Raw genomic sequence first — 18392 nt, forward strand, 5'->3', positions numbered from 1 at the left:
AAATAAAGCAGAATAGAAAAACATATTAGTGTTTTTTTTATTATTATTTCAATATGACATAGCAAAGGCACATAAAATGGCTACCCTACTTGAAAAGTAGGAATATGAAGAACTGTGCGCTTATAATTAAACATTTATCCAGAACAAAGACAGTCCAAATTTAACAATGAAAAAGGAACAAAATTTTCATATGAAATTAAAAACAGACCATAAATATATTTGGGAAATATTTGTGTTATCACCACTTTACAGTGATGATAATACAAATACTTTTATTTGCCTCAGTTTTCCACCTCCCATTTCATATTTTGTTTAATCCACTGTACCCGATTTGAACAGCAAAGGTGTGCTTGACCCCTTCTATATTAATTGAATCTATTTGCTGTCTGTGAGCAGAGTTACCAGGTGTATTAATGGCCACAGCATAATGCAGAATCTTCTTTACTTAAATTCCAGTGGGCACAATGCAGTTTGCATCTATTACAACAAAAATCAATGTATAGTATTGCATATCCCTTAACGTATACATAATACAATAAAAAACTTTGATCATTAATATTTAATTATATAAATGATTTTTTGCTTTCTTCTTTTTCTTGCAAAAACAATGGCCAGAAAACTTTTCTCTATTGACGTCGTAAAGAATCTCCTCTGAGGACATCATTATCCCTAAAAAAAAAACGAATTTTATATGTTAGATATTTCGGAAGACAGGAATCAATTCTTTTGCTCATTAGGTTGGTCAAGTGCGAACAACTACATTAAAAACGTAAAGAAGCATTTGTAAAATATGAAATCCATTGTGGCAGTACTGTGGGTACTTGTTAACCGTTCGGATAATTTGGGTTCAAGTCCCAGAGGAATTTTAACTGCTTATGAGAAGTTATTGTATGAGTTGGAACATTCAAACCACCACAGACAACAATGAGCTGATAGAGCTGCATCCAACTTTTATCGATGTCAAAAACCAAATAATATCCTTACAGAAAAATATCTAATTTCTTCTACCTCTGACTTCCAATAGAGCGACCAGTTTCGATTTAAATTTCAACCTAAATGTTGGTGGAAGTTCCATATGGGCCTCACAAACATCTAGACTTCAAACCAAAATGGCTACCCTACTTGAAAAGTAGGAATATGAAGGAATGTGGACAATTATATATATACAGTGGGGGACACAAATTGCATCACCCTGATGCAATTTATTGGCCCCCACTGCTTTAATCAGATTGAGCTCTGTATGATCCATCCACTGTATAATCCAATATACTCTAATTAATAGAATTTGAAATCCTACCTGATTATGGGTACCATTTAAGGTTTTCTTCAAAGTTTCTGATTAGTATGTCAAAGAAGTCCACGATCATTTTCTCTGTGCTATCTCCTCTGGAAAAAGAAAACATGCATTATTTCAATAATCACTAAAAGAAAGAGCATAGATTGAACGATGAAGAATATAAACAAGTGCTTCGCAAAATAGAATTAACGTGAAGTCCATTTAACCATTCATGAACTCCCTTTAGGTGTGGTTCCAGTATAGACGATTCGCTGTATATAAACATCTCATACCAAAAACCGATACAGAAAACTATCAATGAAATGGATAACAAAATCTAATCAGAAAAACTTCATAGAATTTTAAATAGTGGTATATTGTTAGAACCATAAATAATATAATAAAAAATATCTTACAATATAGAAGATAAAATTATATTCTGAAGTGGTGCCCAGATGCACATAACCCAACAGTTGATTTCTCTCGCAATTCCATCTCTTGGATTCAGGGGTGGCAGGTTCAGTGCCGTTAGTGCTACAGCCGTCCCTTGGCCAATCTGAAACAAAACGAATTGATTAAAACACGCACGCACTGCTGTTGTTATAGAATTCGTGTCCTACTGCTGGACACCAACGCTAAAAAATACAGTAACTACATCTAAACCTTTGTAGCCGCTCTTCGCAGGCAAGACAGCGGTTATAACCAACCTTCTACATTGGATGGTCTAGGTCCGAATCCCATCAACGTCGCGAGGAGTTTATAAGGGCTTTTTTGGGGGGATGGTTTTTCCTTCCGGAAACCGGGTTTTTCATCCAGAAACGGACTGAAAGACACACGCAGTTACTGACGCCTCATAGCTTTATTTGCTTTGGCGTTCAACACACATCACGCGACCCTTATAGCTGATAAGGGTGAGAGCAAATCGTTGCTGAAGTAAACCTAATCGATATGCAAATGTACAAAAATTGTGACGAATTGTTTCTATTCGATTTTCCGTTTTACGCGCGATTATTATGAAATTGTGCCTTTTTCAGTGTAGTAAGCGATGGGTGTCGTCTTAAATAAGGTAGAAGTTTATCAATCTTAATGAGAATGAGCATCTTTCTATTAGAGGGGAGAGAGCTAAGCTGAATAAGTAGTATGGTTAAAAACTACATCAATCATGTTGCACATTTTTGGAACTATTTCTTTTAAAATAGTTATTAACAGTTCCATTTTTGAACTGTTTCTTTTAAATAGCTCTTTCATCATTTATATTTTAACTAGTATAAATTAGAAGCAGAATTAGTATGGCCAAAGAGGTATTTAAGAATCTTAAGAACTTCATCTGTGACACGAAACTGGATTTTCAGAATGGCCAAATGCTACACATGGAGCACTCTCTTATATGGATGCGAGACCTGGGTCATGCGGAAGGCAGAAATCAGGAAACTGGAAGCCTTCGAGATGTGGACACTCAGAAGAATGCTCACAATTCCGTGGACAGATCGGGTCACCAATCTGTGACCCGATCTGTGGTCAGGCCATTAAGAGGGCAAGGACCACAAGGACACTACTACCTACAATTGCAAAGAGAAAGACTGCTTATCTTGGGCATATTATTAGAGGCCCACAATATGACTTGCAGAGACTAATCCTGTAAGGGAAGATTAAAAGCAAAAGAGTAAAAGGAAGACCAAGAAAAAAGTGTATTGATAATATCAAAGAATGGACAGGTGGTCTTAGGACACAAAAACTATTTCACAAAGCAAGAGACAAAGTTGGCTGGAAAACGTTAGTCTCCAACATTCAAATTGAACACGAAACATGAAGAAGAAGAAGAAGAAAAGGAATGTTTCAGAGGATCATCATTTTGGTTTTAAAGAAAAACAATATAAGCTCTGTTTGCAAGGTATTTTCAATATAATGTCAAAAATCGATAGAGACGAAGTTCCACTTACTCTTAAACATCTGTGATACTCAAAATATAAATAAAAAGAATATGTGCCTCGGGGTATTATTTTATATGGAGAAAAAGTATGAGCTGTTTATGTTTTTTAAAAGTGCAGTTCAGCTATTTTTGGAGTATTATACAGTCATATAAGGACATATTTAGTAAAAGAAGCTTCCCTAATTAATAACTCACTTCTGAAATTCTGTTTTATTTTTAAATTGCCAAGTGAAAGAATCAAAAATTCAAAATATTGAAAATAATTAAATCTATTTAATATAATACTATTTATCGATGTACTAACACAAATACTCACCAGACTAAGAATGTCTGTGGCTTCCGCTTTACCTTTAAGACTATTTAGCGTAATATTCTTACAATTTTTCGTAATCTGCACTATGGCCAACCGCATATTAATGAACCTGGGTGAAAGAAATTTTGATATTATTGAATCGAATTCTCTTATGTATTTAAGACGCATCACAATGCTCTGGTATTTTAGCTTTGATTATACAGGGTGATTCATAAGTATGTTACCACTTAATAGTGAAAAATATATATACCAAACGCAATAAATGGCCACTCTTCGACCTTCCTCTAACGTAAGTGTGTCAGCCATTTTTTTCTTGACTCAAAGCAACAGTAACAAACTTATGAATCACCCTTGGCTTTGCAGTCGCCATTGTCTCCAAAAGATAAAATACTTAGATCAACTACTTACGCATCCCCCTCAGTGTTCACGGTCAATGCTCTTTGAACGCTGTTTACAAGATTCTCGTAGTACTTTTTGGTATGGCTCGTTACTTCATAAAATTCTGAAATGAACGATGAGGTCGAAAAGAATATAAATATGTAACCTCGGACTCAGAAAATGGTGATAAAAGTGATAAAATTTAAATAGAGAAAGCAAATGATGGTCAAAGATAATTAACCTCTTGGTAGGCGACAGAAGACACCATTCTCATCTGGAGATTTCTCTTGTTGAGAAATCCAGTGACAGTGGTGCCATCAGGATTTTATGTTGATTGTTTCCAGGTTTGCAGTCCTCTGTCCTTAAGAATATCAGAATTCGCGTGCTTTCTTAGTGAAGACATGAGCTGTATTTGAACTCGAATTTTTCATGTTACAGTTTAAACATATGCAAATTTCATGTAAAGAACTCACTGACCAAAAAATTAGAAACGTTTGTAATTGGCGTCAACAGATAATTAAGCACGGTATGCAAATGTAGTTCACAAGGTATGATCACAAGTTCCATGGCATTAGATAAATACTGTACTCTTTCCTGGGACTTCTTAGTCGATCCGGTTATGAAGAAGATAACTGATCTTTCAGATTTTCAAAGGGTGTTATTATTGGAGCAGGTTTAGCAGGAGCTACAATTGAAAAAAACAAAGGAAATAAGTGGCACGTTGAAAGCAGCCATCTGGAAATGCAGCTCTAAGAAGGGAAATGTGGTAGGAAGTCGGTACTCCAATAACGAGACAATAGAAATTTAAAGCGAATTGTGCGTCAAAACAGAAGGTCCAGTGTGCAAAAAATGACTGAAAACTCCAACTTGGCAAAGAAAAATCCATTTATGTTGAAGTATCTGCGATTTGGTAGGCTTGTATTTAAATGCAAGCTACTTCTTTCTGTAGCACTTCGAAAAATTCAACTGCAATGGTGCTGCCAACGCCAAGACTGGACCAGTGTACTGAACAGTGTAAAATGATCATGTGGTCTGAAGTCTGCGGTCTGAGGAGTCACGATTTACACTTTTTTCACCAATGGTAGGGTGACAGTGTGATGTGAACCTTATGAAGTCATACACCCAGACTATCCCCTGTCCATCATTCTTGAGGCTAGAGGCTGTAGCATAGTACGGTATGTTCTGTTGGTACGGACTAAGTCCGCTCACCTCCGACAAGAATCTTTCTATCTTATCGAACCAACTTCAGCGTCCAATGATTCATTTTTCCTCGAATTCCGATGGATTCTTTCAAGACGACAACGCAACTATTGCAAAAATTGTATCTGGCTCGAGGAACATTTCCAAGATTTGCAAACATTTTCTATGACCTCTGAATTCTCCAGATCTGAATCCAGTTGAAAATTTCAGGGATACGTTGGAAAATGCAGTTCTCTACTGACTACAATTCTGCAGCTGATAAATATCCTGATGGAAGAATGGTCAAATCTGGAGATAGACCCCTCTCATGGCATGGATTCCACCACACCTAGTGGAATCCATTCCACAATCGGGCATATGGCCCAATTAGATATAAAATAATAATTTCTAATTTTTATAATTTCTAATTTTTTTAGCCAGTGAGTGTAGAATAAAATGACTAAGCAGAGTACTTTTAATATAAATCTCTAAACTTGAAACGCTAAAATAGTAAGAGATTTATCCGGATTGTTAAAATGCGCGTACCATAAACCATCCAACTGATGCCGCAGCAAGCTGTGGATTTAGGATTCCAAAAAAAGAAGTCAAATTGAAAATAAAAGGCGTAATAATAAAATATTAATAAATAACAAAATGACACTCACCATCTTCGACTGGAGAGGCTCCAGCAAAAAGTAGGAGACACAACCCTAGAACTATCTTCATGGCTAATGAAAAGAAAGCGAGTGAAATATGAAAGTATTTCTTTATCAACAAATATATTTGTTGATAAAGATTCAGTAGTGGTTACTGAATATGAATTCAAGATTAAGTCTTCAAAAGTGATCGAAAACAATAACGAATTATATATTCTAAGTTTCTTTTCTAATGATGAAATCCTGAATATTTCCTGCCCGGTTTGTATTTATGTTAACTGGGAAAACAATTTAAAAACACGACGAAAGAAGAAAGAACACTCCTCTTACCTGCTGAATGAACAATCTTCCGATGTCAGTCTAGATACGTATGTGTACTTCTCTTTTCTACAAGTTGGATACAGTAATGATCGCGTGTTGCGTTTTCAAAGGTCTGAACCATCTGCCATTGACATATGGTTTTCCTGAACTTACACAGTAGAACGCATATTGCGTATATGATTGTGTATATACTCCAATAAATTAAAAATTACGTATGTATTGTATGGATTTATCATAACTAGATAAAATATAACTGGAAGTATCTTAATTGGTCACACGAACTGTTAGTTAATGAGTATTTATGAGAATAATATTGGAGAAAGCGGTGCTTCGAATTTACAGTTGCATATCAGACCAGGAATCACCATACGACAGCAACAGTTGGGAGCTTACGTCAAGAGGAATAAAATGTAGACCATCTGTTATGAGCTCTTAATTTACTGAAATAACCACAAAATTAACCTCATTTTGGGTGTTCTCTTTCTCTCATATACAGGGTGTTAAAAATTGCGAGGACCAAATATAGGAACAGTTCCTATAAACATACATCTCAAAAAAGTATTTATTTATGAGATTTTAAACATCAAACAAATCAATGAAAGAAAAACATCCAAGCAGCTTTTCAAAATGAACTCCAAAATGAAGGTCACTTTGACCTGCTTATCATTTCATGACCATTCTTAATGGTTTCAGTAACTTCCAGTATGAGATTTTACAGTGTGACTTGTGGTAATATAATTAGCTATGGAATTTATGTGACTCTATAAAAAGAAATCTAAGGGTGTGAGGTGTGGCGATCTTGGGGGCCATTGTACAGAGACGTTTCAATCAATCCATTGGAACTCCTGTTCAATAGTTCCCACAAATCGCTCCACAGAAAACGTATTCCATTCCTTGAAAGTCTCTGTTTGTCTCCGACACTTGCCTCAGCGGCGAGTGCTGTCCATTCCTCCAGTGTCCAACTAGCATGTCAAGAACACGCTAGTTGGACACTGGCGGACTGGAAACAAGTGTGCTGTTTGGTTGAGTCCAAATGGTGCAAAATACAGATGATGCCTTCGTCCACTCGAAGAGCATTATAGCATGGGCAATCTTTTCTCGAGGCACGTTATGGGGAATACTAGTGACTCCAAGACTGTTTCGACTCGTTTTGGAATCTCGTCAGTGGGTAAGTTGGCATTGTAAAAATTTAGACAAGCCAATACCAGACATATCTCGTACTGAGTTCCTCCTAATAATAATAGTAATAATTTATTATTATTGTTTTTTTAATTGGCTTACACTTTGAGAACTTGACAGCTGTTGGGTGATTATGCCAACATTTGGCTCGTCGATATTTTAGTTTTTTTTTGTTTTTTTTGTCTTTTGACTTTTTAAAAAGAGGAATCTTCAAGTTATTTTAATTGTAAAATTGAATTTGAGTTCTTCATTTTCTTTGATTACAACAAACTTCCCGAATAATTAGGAAATCGGTGATGCAAATTGAAAGCAAAGATAACTTCCAATTTAAGCAGTTGTGATCTGAGTTAGAACCACGAAGAACAGCCTCACATCATGGGTTCGCCCTCTTCACTGTACTGTGGCACACGACATTCGAGAGTCATCCTCCATTCCCAACTCATTGGATCCGTGGAACACTACTAATTGGTGATTTTTAAACCTATTTCTGCTTTTTATACAACACGTCTACCATTCGCTATATTGGTAAGGGTGTTCTAATACTTTTGGTAGGATAGTATATAAAAAAGCATCTGACCGCTTCTCTTAGATGACACTAGATGGTAGCACTCGTATCGTGGAATTCTGGGGAATGAGAAATTTAAGCCTAACTCTATTGTTTTCTATAACTAGTTAGCATTAAAGAGACGCATGATCTTTATTTTTAGTTTGTTTTTCCTTAAGCCAACAGAGGTGGAAAATACCCATTGCGATTTAACCTCTGTATTGTTTTTGGGCTTGAATACATCGGTACATTTTGATGAGAGGAACTTACAGGAAGGGCTGAGTTTCCTGGATGCAGGTGGTGGATATCCTTTCGACATCGCTGAGCAGACCTAGAGCATCAGATGTTGAGTATCAGTTGTGTAGATGTACAGTACAGTTCGAGATATAATGTTAAATTAGCGCAATTCTTCACTGAACATCGTATTCTGAGAGTATCCAACTGAAAAGGTAAGAAAAACTTTGGAATTTGATGTTTGTTATTTATAATCTACCTCTGTTTGTCTGTCGAATGAATACTTTTTATAGGAATGCTATTAAATACATTTTTATTGCATTTATGTCTGCACAAACATTTGTTGTTAAGGTACATATAGATATAACTGAATGCCCTAGAAACAGCGTTAGGTTATTTAGTTTAAAAATGCAGTTCCAGTTAATTTCCGTTTCCTGTGACCAGTCCTGCGAATTTTAATTTAAGAAAGGGGCCTGTCTGTAAAAATATTGCTGTTCTTCTTCACCAGGACCTTAACTAAAAGACATATATTTAAGATCAGGTTACGTGATAATCGTGATTATGGCAGTTCTCTGTGGCATTTTGAAACGATTTCATTCTTGACTCAGTAAGTTAGATATGAAGAGATTCACTCTTTTGAATAGGGATCCTCAATCATCTAATTATAGTGAGAAAAAATTGAGTGAACATGGAGCAGAATCCCTTTGGCACGTTGTCCACAACTCGTTTAATCCATGCCACGATGAATCCAGCTTCTCTGAGAGCTAAAATGGATCCACCCGCTATTAGGCAAGTGTGCCAAATAAAGTGGCCATCCAGTGTATTTGGTCACCCGCTCAATTGTGGTTACCCAGCTCTAAATCTTATTCGCCAAAGAACATTAACCAAAGAACATTAACCAATTTAGAATTTTTGAAACTCCAGCTTTGTATAGGTATTTTAAAAAATAAAGTGACTTACATTTTTGTGTATTTTTAAAATAATATCTAGACTAAATACGTTTCGAGTTATTTGAGTTATTTCGAGTTCGTTTGAGTTATTTAATAGTTCAGTATCAATTATACTGTAGATGGTTGGTATAGTAACAGAATGACACTCTAATGTGCAACTGAGAATTCATTCCTTTCTTTAACAGAGATGAAGGTTTTCGTGTTTTTCGCTGTTATCAGTTTGGCAGTAGTTGAAGGGACACAGGGTACGTATCGTTGTCTGTTATATTGGAAATATAAATTGTATAATATGAAAATTTTTAAAATGATTTATTAGAAAAAAAATTATATATGGTTTTTTTTTTTCCCGAAAGAATTTAGGGAAGTGCAACCGAACGCGATTTTTAGAAAACTTGTGGACAGAGTGGAAAGATCTATAGCAGGTAGTCTCAAAGAAGCAGCTGGGTTAGTGTTAAAGTTTCTTTTAAAATTGTTAGTCGTTTAATATTACATTTGGAATGTTTACACACAGGAATAATACACTGGCCAGCCAAAATATTATGGCCGCTTACCTATTAATGGATATGTCCTCCTCTTGCAGCAGTACTGCAGCCAGATGGCGAGGCATCAACATCATAAAGGCTTCTGAAGTTATGATGTACCGTTATTAATTTTGGGCACATTATCCTACTGGAACACACCTGTGCCGTCCTAAGGTAGTCACCATGAATGAGTGTGCCTGATTAGCCACAATGGAGAGGAAGTTTTTAGCATTCAGAGTGCGGTCTACGGTTATGAGGGCTCCAGGAGATTTCCAGAAAGACATCCCCCATAACAAAATACTGTTTGTTACTGTTGGACCAGGATGCAGTGACGCCGATCAGATGCAAACTTCGTAGGCGATGGGCTGCCATATGGGTACCTTGACCGAGATCCTACTCTGGTGGCCCATATGGAGGACAGTTTGTTGGATCGTGGTCTTGGTCCAACGAACCAATCCAACGCGTGTTCTCTGGTCGATCTTGCGCGTGTTCTCTGGTCGATCTTGGAACACCTTAACTACAGCACTCAACGTCAAATCACATCCCTTGCTCATGTTGATCAAGTACTTCGTATGTACTGCATGCCACGAACCTGCAGTATCACTTTTACTGGTTCTGACCGCGGCTCGTGTTCCACCAGGCCGATTGCTTAAACACGGGCTAGTCATAATGTTTTGATAGGACGGTGTACGTTACATAAAATCCTTGAAAATTAATAGTTGCGTTATTTGCTTTAAAACAAGACAGTTTTCTTTCTCTTGTTCTTAAAGCCAATAATTATTAGGATTTTCTTTAATTCTATTATTTCCTCTTTCGCACAGAACAACCGAATTCAAAACGACTGTGTGTCCCATGTTTCTAGATGTTGGAGAAATAATATCCAAACTTCTCGTGAAGGAATATCCAATGGAGTTTTACATTGAATTTGTGAGTGGTACTTTTTGTAAGAATATTTCCATAGTTCTTTAATGAAATTATCCATTCTTAGATAACTTACTAATTCTAACAACTGACCCTACTTACAATGTAATGATTTGAAAGTACTATATATACACGTATTATATTCGTGTAATTTTCATAACCTGGCAAATTAACCTGTCCACTCTTCTAACCAATACGCCAGATCTTTTGACAAAAACTGTGATGAAAAACTTTACAGGAAACAAACTGTACAGACGTACATCCACCGATGTGCCTTTTCTTGGTTGTACCGCTACTCAACCTCGTCATGACCTAATTTACGAATGTTTAACCGGCACTCTGGAAACACCATCAGGTGGATGAAGTTAGTTTAACATCACCATAGACTCAATGTACTAAAGGAAGCACCAGAGGTGTGTTGTTAACTGGTTGCATACATGGCTCTATTTATAGCCTCCCAGTGGACGATTATCACGAAATTTTATATTTAGCATTTATAGAAAGATTTGTCGAAGCATTTCAAATTTCATTGAAATCGGACCAAAAGAAACCTGGAAGTTATTATTTTTTTTTCATACATATCACATAGGCTATCAATATATCGTGCATTGTAGCTGAAGCACTGGAATTGTTTTTTGCTATGCGCTGATTGGAGAGATGGTTGGCCAATGTGGTGGATGCGCAGAAACGAAATGTTCTCGATTCGCGCATAAAAATCTTTTTGAGGAGCTTGTCTTTTGTTATCAGTTTACTAAATATATAAATCATTAATTATTACTTTTTGTTCAATAAATTAATCAGAGCAGAAACTTGAAATACGTTTCTGCCATGATTAATAATAAATATATTTCAAATTAAAATCCAGGAGAAAATATTAAAGTATACTACAAAAAAAAAGATGTACCTCAGCGTCAACATTACGTACCTTGTTTAAACAAGTTTATTTAAACAAAATGGTTTGTGCTCATTACACGAATCCCTTTTAAACCACTTACAGTAGCTCTCTGATTTTGTGTAATGATTTAACCTTTGCTTTGTTCACAGGCTGGAAAAATGGCATCGTGCATAATGACTTGCATGAATCTGCCACCACTTCGGAAAGATGGATGGCAGTATATGGTGAATGATCTCGTAGCTACAGTATGGGAGCCGGTTCAGTACCTTGCGTTTACCTATATCATGTAAGATTCCTCATTCTATCTATTTGATTCGTTTAAACGGCATTACGTGAAGAAATGAATAAGATTTATAATTATTTCTTAAAAATTACGACATAATTTTTGCAATTTAATTTTCTTAATTTATCTTAGAACCAAGCAATAACTTTTGAGTAATCGTATGTATGACCTTCGAGTTACATTTGAAGGTCATAAATACATATAATTAGAATTTTAAGGAAATAAAATGATTCAAATGTAATAAATATGTAAATACAATGTGAAGGTAATAAAATTGCCTTGAAATCTAACTGTAAAACCTTTAAATGTAACTTTCTGACGTTCTGACAATGAAATTTAACTATATGACCTTTAAATGTAACTTTACGACCTTGAAATCTAATGGCATGACCTTCAAATGTAACTTTACGACATTCTAATTTAACTTTATGACCTTGAAATGCTACTGTATGACCTTAAAATATAACATTCATTATTTTCTTCTAAAAAATAAAATTTAGGACTTCGATCACTCCATGTAACGATCTCTAGCAGAGATAAAATTACTAAAGCTATTAAAAAACCCAATTTTATTTATGCAGGGAAATAAAGACAGATCAACAGCGTATTATTGATTTCTTCCAGTTGATGAGTGCAAACTGTAATCAGCTTGTTGAGTGGTATTCTTAACAGGTAATGATAAGCATTGCTCAGTATCTTTTATTAATTTAAGAAACCAAACTTCTTTACTCTAGATATAAATAATATTAAATCAAAATTCGTGTTTCCTATAAAGAGATCTACCAACTCTCCAATTTTAGGCAGGAGACACTTTGTTTTTATCCTTCTCCCCAACTCCTCGTTTTTCTTGAAGAATCTTAGAATTGTGGTCGTGCCATGAAGTCTTAAAACGTTTTTCGTCAGGAAATCTTCCAAATTTTTTTGCTAAATGTGGATGCCTATTGAAAACCAAATTCGTAAAAATCGATACGAAAAGAAAGGCTTGCTGTTTGTTGCGAGGATGGATCCTGTTCCTAGTTAAATTTACAAGCTATTGTTCATCTTATGATTAAAGCATCACCAATACTTGAAGTATAAATTTCATTCAGTGAAAGTTCGCCATTCTTTAAAAACTTGCACAAAAGTTCGTAGTCTAAGTAACCTTTGGGAACTTTCTTTAGACTTTGCATATTAAATTGCAATCTGCAGTTCTTTTAATAAGGTTTGCTTTTGTCGGGTAATTTCTAATGACGTTACAAGGGACGAAAAGGAAAGCATATTTATTGAGCCATCGGAAACTATGCGACAAAAGCGAACTTGCATCGCATTTTGAAATACAAAATCCAACTTAATGGTTCTGTCTATTCTGGCGGGATGTTTTCGTAAGGGCCTTCTACTTCTTCCTCATTCAGGGCTACTATCTTCCGCCATCCAGAGCTATTTCTTACTGCATCCAGGGCTGCTACTCTGCTTTCAGGACTGATACTTTCTGCTTCCAGAGCTATTTCTAGGATATTATCGCCTTCTTCGGTGGACTTAGTCATCTATGTATATCTTCTTCTTTCATTCTTACTGTTTAACGAACTCCCTTTAACTGGACGTCACTCATTTCCTATTTTGGTTCTAACGGTGTCATAGATCAAAGGAGGCGCTTCGTATAATCCCGTTTCAATTTCCATTGTTCTTCCTTAAGCAACCCCTTCACGCCTGTTCTCAAATCGCACCCCTTGTCCTGCTGTCCCTGTTTGCTCTCTCGTATTATTTGAATTATTTGTTTACCCCTTTGCTACTATTCTTAATCCTCACGCTTAAACTATCCATTACTAAATCTAGCGTTCTTCAAACTTTAACCTTACTTCTAGCAAAACAAATATTTTTATTTTAATTTGTAAAATTTTACATCTTACAGTGAGTTGAGTGACTGGTAGACAGAACCATAGTGGGTTCAGGGCATCTCCCTGGAAGATTCCTCTTCTGGTGGATATTAGACTGGTGGTCCTTGATGGTGGTCCTCCAGGTTTCCATGGTTGCCTGGAAAAATAGAGGACGACACTGACACGCTTCTAGCAAGCGTGTCAGTGTCCGGTTGACTTTATAGATCTTCAGTGTATCTATCAACGAGCTATTAGGCACAGAATCGAAGGCTTTGCGGTAGTCGAGGTAGGCTATGTATAGGTTGCGCTGTTTTTGTAAGCTTGCTCCATAACTGCAGCGTCAATGGTAAATTGCGCCCTGCATCCTCTGCTCATCTGCTTGGTGCCTCCGTAGCCAGGTGGGAAGGAGCAGCAGTGCGTAACACACGCTTCTTGATTAGACCGGGGTTCGAGCCCGTCACCACCAAATACGGAGGATGCGGAAAGGTCAGGGAATGAGCACCACATATCCCGGAGCAATATGGCCTTAGTTGCTAATGCTCCTTAAAACCAAATAACAAACAAGCTCATCTGCTTACAGCCCTTCTGCTGCTCAGCCATGTTCTGGCTCTCTAAGTGGTCAGATATCTTTTTAGTTATGCAGCTGGTCAGGACCTTGTGCACTGTTGGGAGATAGGTGATTGGTGTGTACTTTGCCGGTTTGTGGTGTCTTTGTCATTAGCTTTCAGGTAGGTGATTCCTTGAGTCAGCGACTCTGGGATTGTGCCAGGGTGCATTATTATCTGGATGGACTGCTCCTTTATATGCCTGTGTATGTGTGTGTGTGTGTGTGTGTGCAACTGAGCTTCTTGTAGCAGTAGTTGTGGATGTTATCTGTTCCTGGGGTCCGCCAGTTGTGGGACTTCCTGATCAACTGTTGTACATCGTCCTCCCGAATCTTCCATTCTATCACCTCTTGCACGTTTTTGGTTTTCTTTCTTTCTCGATCTATCCAGGGGGCACGGCGGTTATGGCTAACTTCACTGCTCCACAGTTTTCCCCAGAACTTCTCGAGTACCTTCTTGTAGGGGTGGGGGTTCGTTGCCTTCCTTCTCATTCTGTCCTGCGAGATTCTCGGCATCTCATGCAACTTAACTGCTAACATCAAAGACGAGAAACGGAGAATCTGGAATGAACTTATCAGTGTGTGGCAATCACGATGGGATTCCAGTACTACTGGTCAAGTCACCCACTCTTTTGTTCCTGCAGTTACCTTCCCTCTCAACAAGAGCGTCCGCCAATGGTTTTCTCCTAGCCTAACAACATCGTATATACTTACTGGGCACGGCTCCATCAACTCCAAACTATTTCAATTTGCCTTGTCTGACACCAATCTCTGCTTGTGTGGTGCTGAGGAAACCTGGACGCACATTCTGTATCGCTGCAACCTGTACCACGATGACAGAAATACATTACAAGCTGCTGTCAGCAACTTCTCTGAAGGAAATGAAGTGGCGCTGACTGAAAATTCTCAATCGTTCTCAGCTCTACAACAGTTCTGCTCTGCTGTTTTCACTAAAAGAAAGCAACTCTTCTCAAGTTTATCAACATATCAACAACAAGGAACCAACCCAACACCTGCAATGTCTATAGCCTCTTGAAACTGATATCGCCTGCCATCTATTCTCTTTTTTTTTTTTTTTTTTTTTTTTTTTTATTAGCTGGTACCCCAGTTTGGGCAGCTGTGGATACAGGATTGGCTAACACCCATTGGTATATAGCACTACCTTCAGTGGGTGCGGTTTTCGTTCTTCCTAGGATAGGAAAAGACTGCTGTCTTGTGGTTCCTGGGACACAAGTAATACTTCTGATTAATTACGTGATGTGATTTGCTCTGTGAACATGATACATGTTCATCACACCTATAACATTGTAATTAACACGATTATATGTATATATCATTGTATGTATCATTATTGTATCATATATATATCATTGTATATATATCTATGCATGTACATAGCGGATTTGCCAGTTTCTGGCTAGGGGCCGCTTGCTGTTCTTTGTTAATAAAGAATAAAGAATTCTCATTCTGTCCGATTTTCCTGTAGAAGGCTCTCTGGTTTTCATAAAACGTTCTGTTGTCTGTTTTCCTGATGGCACTCTTCCTGTAATGGCGAGGTCTTTTGCTGAGTGTCAGGAGTTTCTGTTTGTGGTATCAAGATATTCTTCGATCCTCTGATTATAGGTCTCGTGTTTTCTGTGGATGTCTTTCTTTCTTGAGGATGGCCTTCACTTCTCTGATCTTATTATTATTAGCTTCGACTTCTACATTATTTTTGGAAAGCTGCTTATGTTTTAGGTTAAGCTGAAATCTGTTGGCCATAAAATGAATTACTGTTGAAGCCAGTTCTTTTCCGTTTCTTTAGGGACACAGCTCATAGCAGCCTGTAGTTATTACCAGCTGAAAGGCAGTCTCCTGGAATTTCCTGACCCAGAAACGTGTACCGTAGGATATTCTGAAAATTTTCTTTTTCAATTTTTTTTATTAATAATTTGGTTTAAAGGAATTTACTCGCTTGATATTTAACTGCAAGGAACAAAACTATCACATGAATATAATAAAACCCTGATTCGACTTATGCATTACGAATGAAGTAAATCGGAATAAAATTCATCCAGGTATAATGCCAGTTAGTCTGATAGTGGCATTAATAGTCTACCCAGCCTGCTTGAGTGTTTTTCACACGCACACACACACACACACACACACCGAATTTCTTATTTATTTGGCACGCTTTTTCCTTTAAACTTTACCTCTAAACGCTCTGATTTTAACTCTCCAAAAACGTACTTTTTGTACACAGTTCGTTAATCTCTGTTATACATTATTTGGATATTTTAATACAGAAAAATAGAGACAAAATACGAACTGCACATTAACTGTAGATTGTCTTTAAAGATTCAGATTTTAGGTAGCCCTTTTTTGAATTGCCTTGCAATATTTAATCTCTTCTTGAAGAAGAAGAAAGGTTGGAGACGTTTTCCCCTTCTTGATATGTTCTGAGGACTGAAATAGCACTATCGCTACTCCTGTAATAAAGTTTAATTAAAAGTGCTCTAAGTTTAAGCAACATTTTGAAAAGGAACTTGAATAGACTTGGTTACTTAAGTTGCGGATGCGGTTTCAAGCTTTTTATATTGACGAAGATTCTCTGATGCTACAGTCGATCCTTTTATAACGAAAAGATGATTTGTTTATTTTAAATTGGGAAAGGACTTTAAACCAATAAGTACCACAGAAATCAATACCCAGAAGCTTTTCAGCTATTATTAGGATCGATTTGAAATAATTTGAAAGAGAACCACTTGGTGAGTGATGAAAATACAAAAGCTTGCAGCGAAAAAAAAAAAATACAGACTGATATCTTTCAAGGCAATAGAAAATTGACAATTATTTTAAACTTGTATAAAGCATGTACAATTTACTGTATTGTGTGTAAATAATAAATGCAGATTATTTGTGTTTTTCGCTCATTAATTTTTCTCCTTCTCTTTTACATTTAGACTCGATTATCCGAAGAAAAGGATCCGAGATACCGTCGGCCTCAATTGTTTCGGATAATCGGGATTATACTGCACACTAATTAGTAAGGAATGCAACTGTGAAAAAATATCTAGAACTTTAATATTCTTCAAGAACGAGCCTAGACATCTCTTAATGGCTGAATTGAAATTAATTAATCCAGTACTGGCAACGTTTCCGGCATCAGATTTCGAATTCCGTCCACAAGACATATAGACGGAATTATATTCTTCAGCTATATGTGGTATACTTTAATTTAAAAAAAAATCAATATTCAAATCAAGTTATTTTGAAATTGATCCACCCTGGACAGCCATCAGCTAGCGGGTACGTTTCACAGATTGGGTACAGAATATCATCTACATTTGGTACACGTCAGAATTATTACAACTGAAACAACAAATTTTACAAAAAAAAAGTAGCAAATTACAACATACATAAGTTGGTTGGTTTGGTGTTTAATGGCGCATTGGCAACTGAAGTCATAATGCGCCAACACATACATAACAAACAAACAAATAACCAATGTACAGAAATTATATGGGTCTTGCATAAAAAGATCGTTAGAAGTTCAAATTTGAGGATATTGGAATTGTTGACTGTTATAGGATTTGAGTGTGTAGGAATAGGACTTTTCTTAATCATAGGGCAAAATGGGAAAAGATGTCTAACTTTTTGTAAAATGGGCCCCCTTGAATTTCTAATCAATAAAATTTATTCAAATTTTAATCACATATTCTGTTCTGTGTTCTTTCTCGACTGCAGAATTTTTATTAAGAACAAATTTAAAAATTAACACGAATAGCAGATTAAACTAAGGTCACTAAAAGAGCAACCTTGCCCATATGCTTACTATTCTTGGTAAAAACTACTCCTTATAACATTTTCATATTGCCTAAAGATGCACCTTCGTGGGTAGCAGAGTTGGTAGAATCCCACACCTGAGTTAGAGTCCCGTCGATTACGTGAGTTTAATTTTATATTGGTCGGTGTATATTGTCTGTAAGTTACGTGTGTTCTGTGGTTGATTTTCTGTTTGATGGATGAAAAACCCGAGTTTCTGCGAGAATAAATCATGCTACCTTCGCTGAAGACTGACTAACTCAGCCACGTTGTGAAAAAGGCCCATAAAAATCCCCCTCGTCATTGACCACATTTAAACTCAGGTCTTTTCCACCCAGTGTGGGGAGAACGGCGATTCTACCAACTGTGCTACCCACTAGAGCTGAAGACCAGTTAATGAAGGAGTTGTTTACAATAAAAATAGTAGAGGTAATAGATTTATAACATGATGCTGAGCGAGTAGCCCTCGTGGGTAGCATAGCTGGAAGGATCATCGTCCGGACTTGTATTCAACTGCGGACCTCACCTCTCCAATGATAAATGATCACAAC

General features: G+C 36.7%; 2 protein-coding genes across 3 annotated transcripts; one reads left to right on the forward strand and one right to left on the reverse strand.

Annotated features, from left to right (window-relative positions):
• Positions 1–564: 564 nt before the first annotated feature.
• On the reverse strand, positions 565–6190 carry LOC150081412 (uncharacterized). The gene is made up of 7 exons (XM_090379438.1): positions 6063–6190; positions 5742–5804; positions 3928–4021; positions 3523–3628; positions 1693–1832; positions 1298–1386; positions 565–669 (listed from the first exon to the last, which is right to left on the reverse strand). The coding sequence occupies exons 2-6, from the start codon at positions 5800–5802 to the stop codon at positions 1302–1304; spliced, it is 486 nt and encodes a 161-aa protein (XP_090235564.1). The 5' UTR covers positions 5803–5804; positions 6063–6190; the 3' UTR covers positions 565–669; positions 1298–1301.
• A 1928-nt stretch (positions 6191–8118) lies between these two features.
• Positions 8119–17054, forward strand: LOC150081413 (uncharacterized). 2 transcript variants are annotated; one of them, XM_090379663.1, is made up of 7 exons: positions 8119–8225; positions 9146–9205; positions 9314–9404; positions 10303–10408; positions 11447–11583; positions 12162–12252; positions 16980–17054. In XM_090379663.1, the coding sequence occupies exons 2-6, from the start codon at positions 9148–9150 to the stop codon at positions 12247–12249; spliced, it is 480 nt and encodes a 159-aa protein (XP_090235789.1). In that variant the 5' UTR covers positions 8119–8225; positions 9146–9147; the 3' UTR covers positions 12250–12252; positions 16980–17054. The 2 variants fall into 2 exon arrangements, with proteins under 2 accessions (XP_090235789.1, XP_090235788.1); XM_090379662.1 differs by lacking the exon at positions 16980–17054 and adding an exon at positions 15842–15927.
• The last annotated feature ends 1338 nt before the right edge of the window (positions 17055–18392 follow it).

This window comes from Mastigoproctus giganteus, chromosome 8, assembly GCF_048544385.1.
Source record: "Mastigoproctus giganteus isolate SK-2022 chromosome 8, ASM4854438v1, whole genome shotgun sequence".
Classification (NCBI taxonomy): domain Eukaryota; kingdom Metazoa; phylum Arthropoda; class Arachnida; order Uropygi; family Thelyphonidae; genus Mastigoproctus; species Mastigoproctus giganteus.

Coding starts and splice junctions, on each gene's coding strand:
- LOC150081412 (XM_090379438.1), bottom strand. CDS start 5,802: ATGAAGATAGTTCTAGGGTTGTGTCTCCTACTTTTTGCTGGAGCCTCT. Junction 4,022..5,741: donor AGCCTCTCCAGTCGAAGATG/GTGAGTGTCATT, acceptor CGTTCATTTCAG/AATTTTATGAAGTAACGAGC. Junction 3,629..3,927: donor GTGAACACTGAGGGGGATGC/GTAAGTAGTTGA, acceptor TCTTTCACCCAG/GTTCATTAATATGCGGTTGG.
- LOC150081413 (XM_090379663.1), top strand. CDS start 9,148: ATGAAGGTTTTCGTGTTTTTCGCTGTTATCAGTTTGGCAGTAGTTGAA. Junction 10,409..11,446: donor TGGAGTTTTACATTGAATTT/GTGAGTGGTACT, acceptor CTTTGTTCACAG/GCTGGAAAAATGGCATCGTG. Junction 11,584..12,161: donor CTTGCGTTTACCTATATCAT/GTAAGATTCCTC, acceptor TTATTTATGCAG/GGAAATAAAGACAGATCAAC.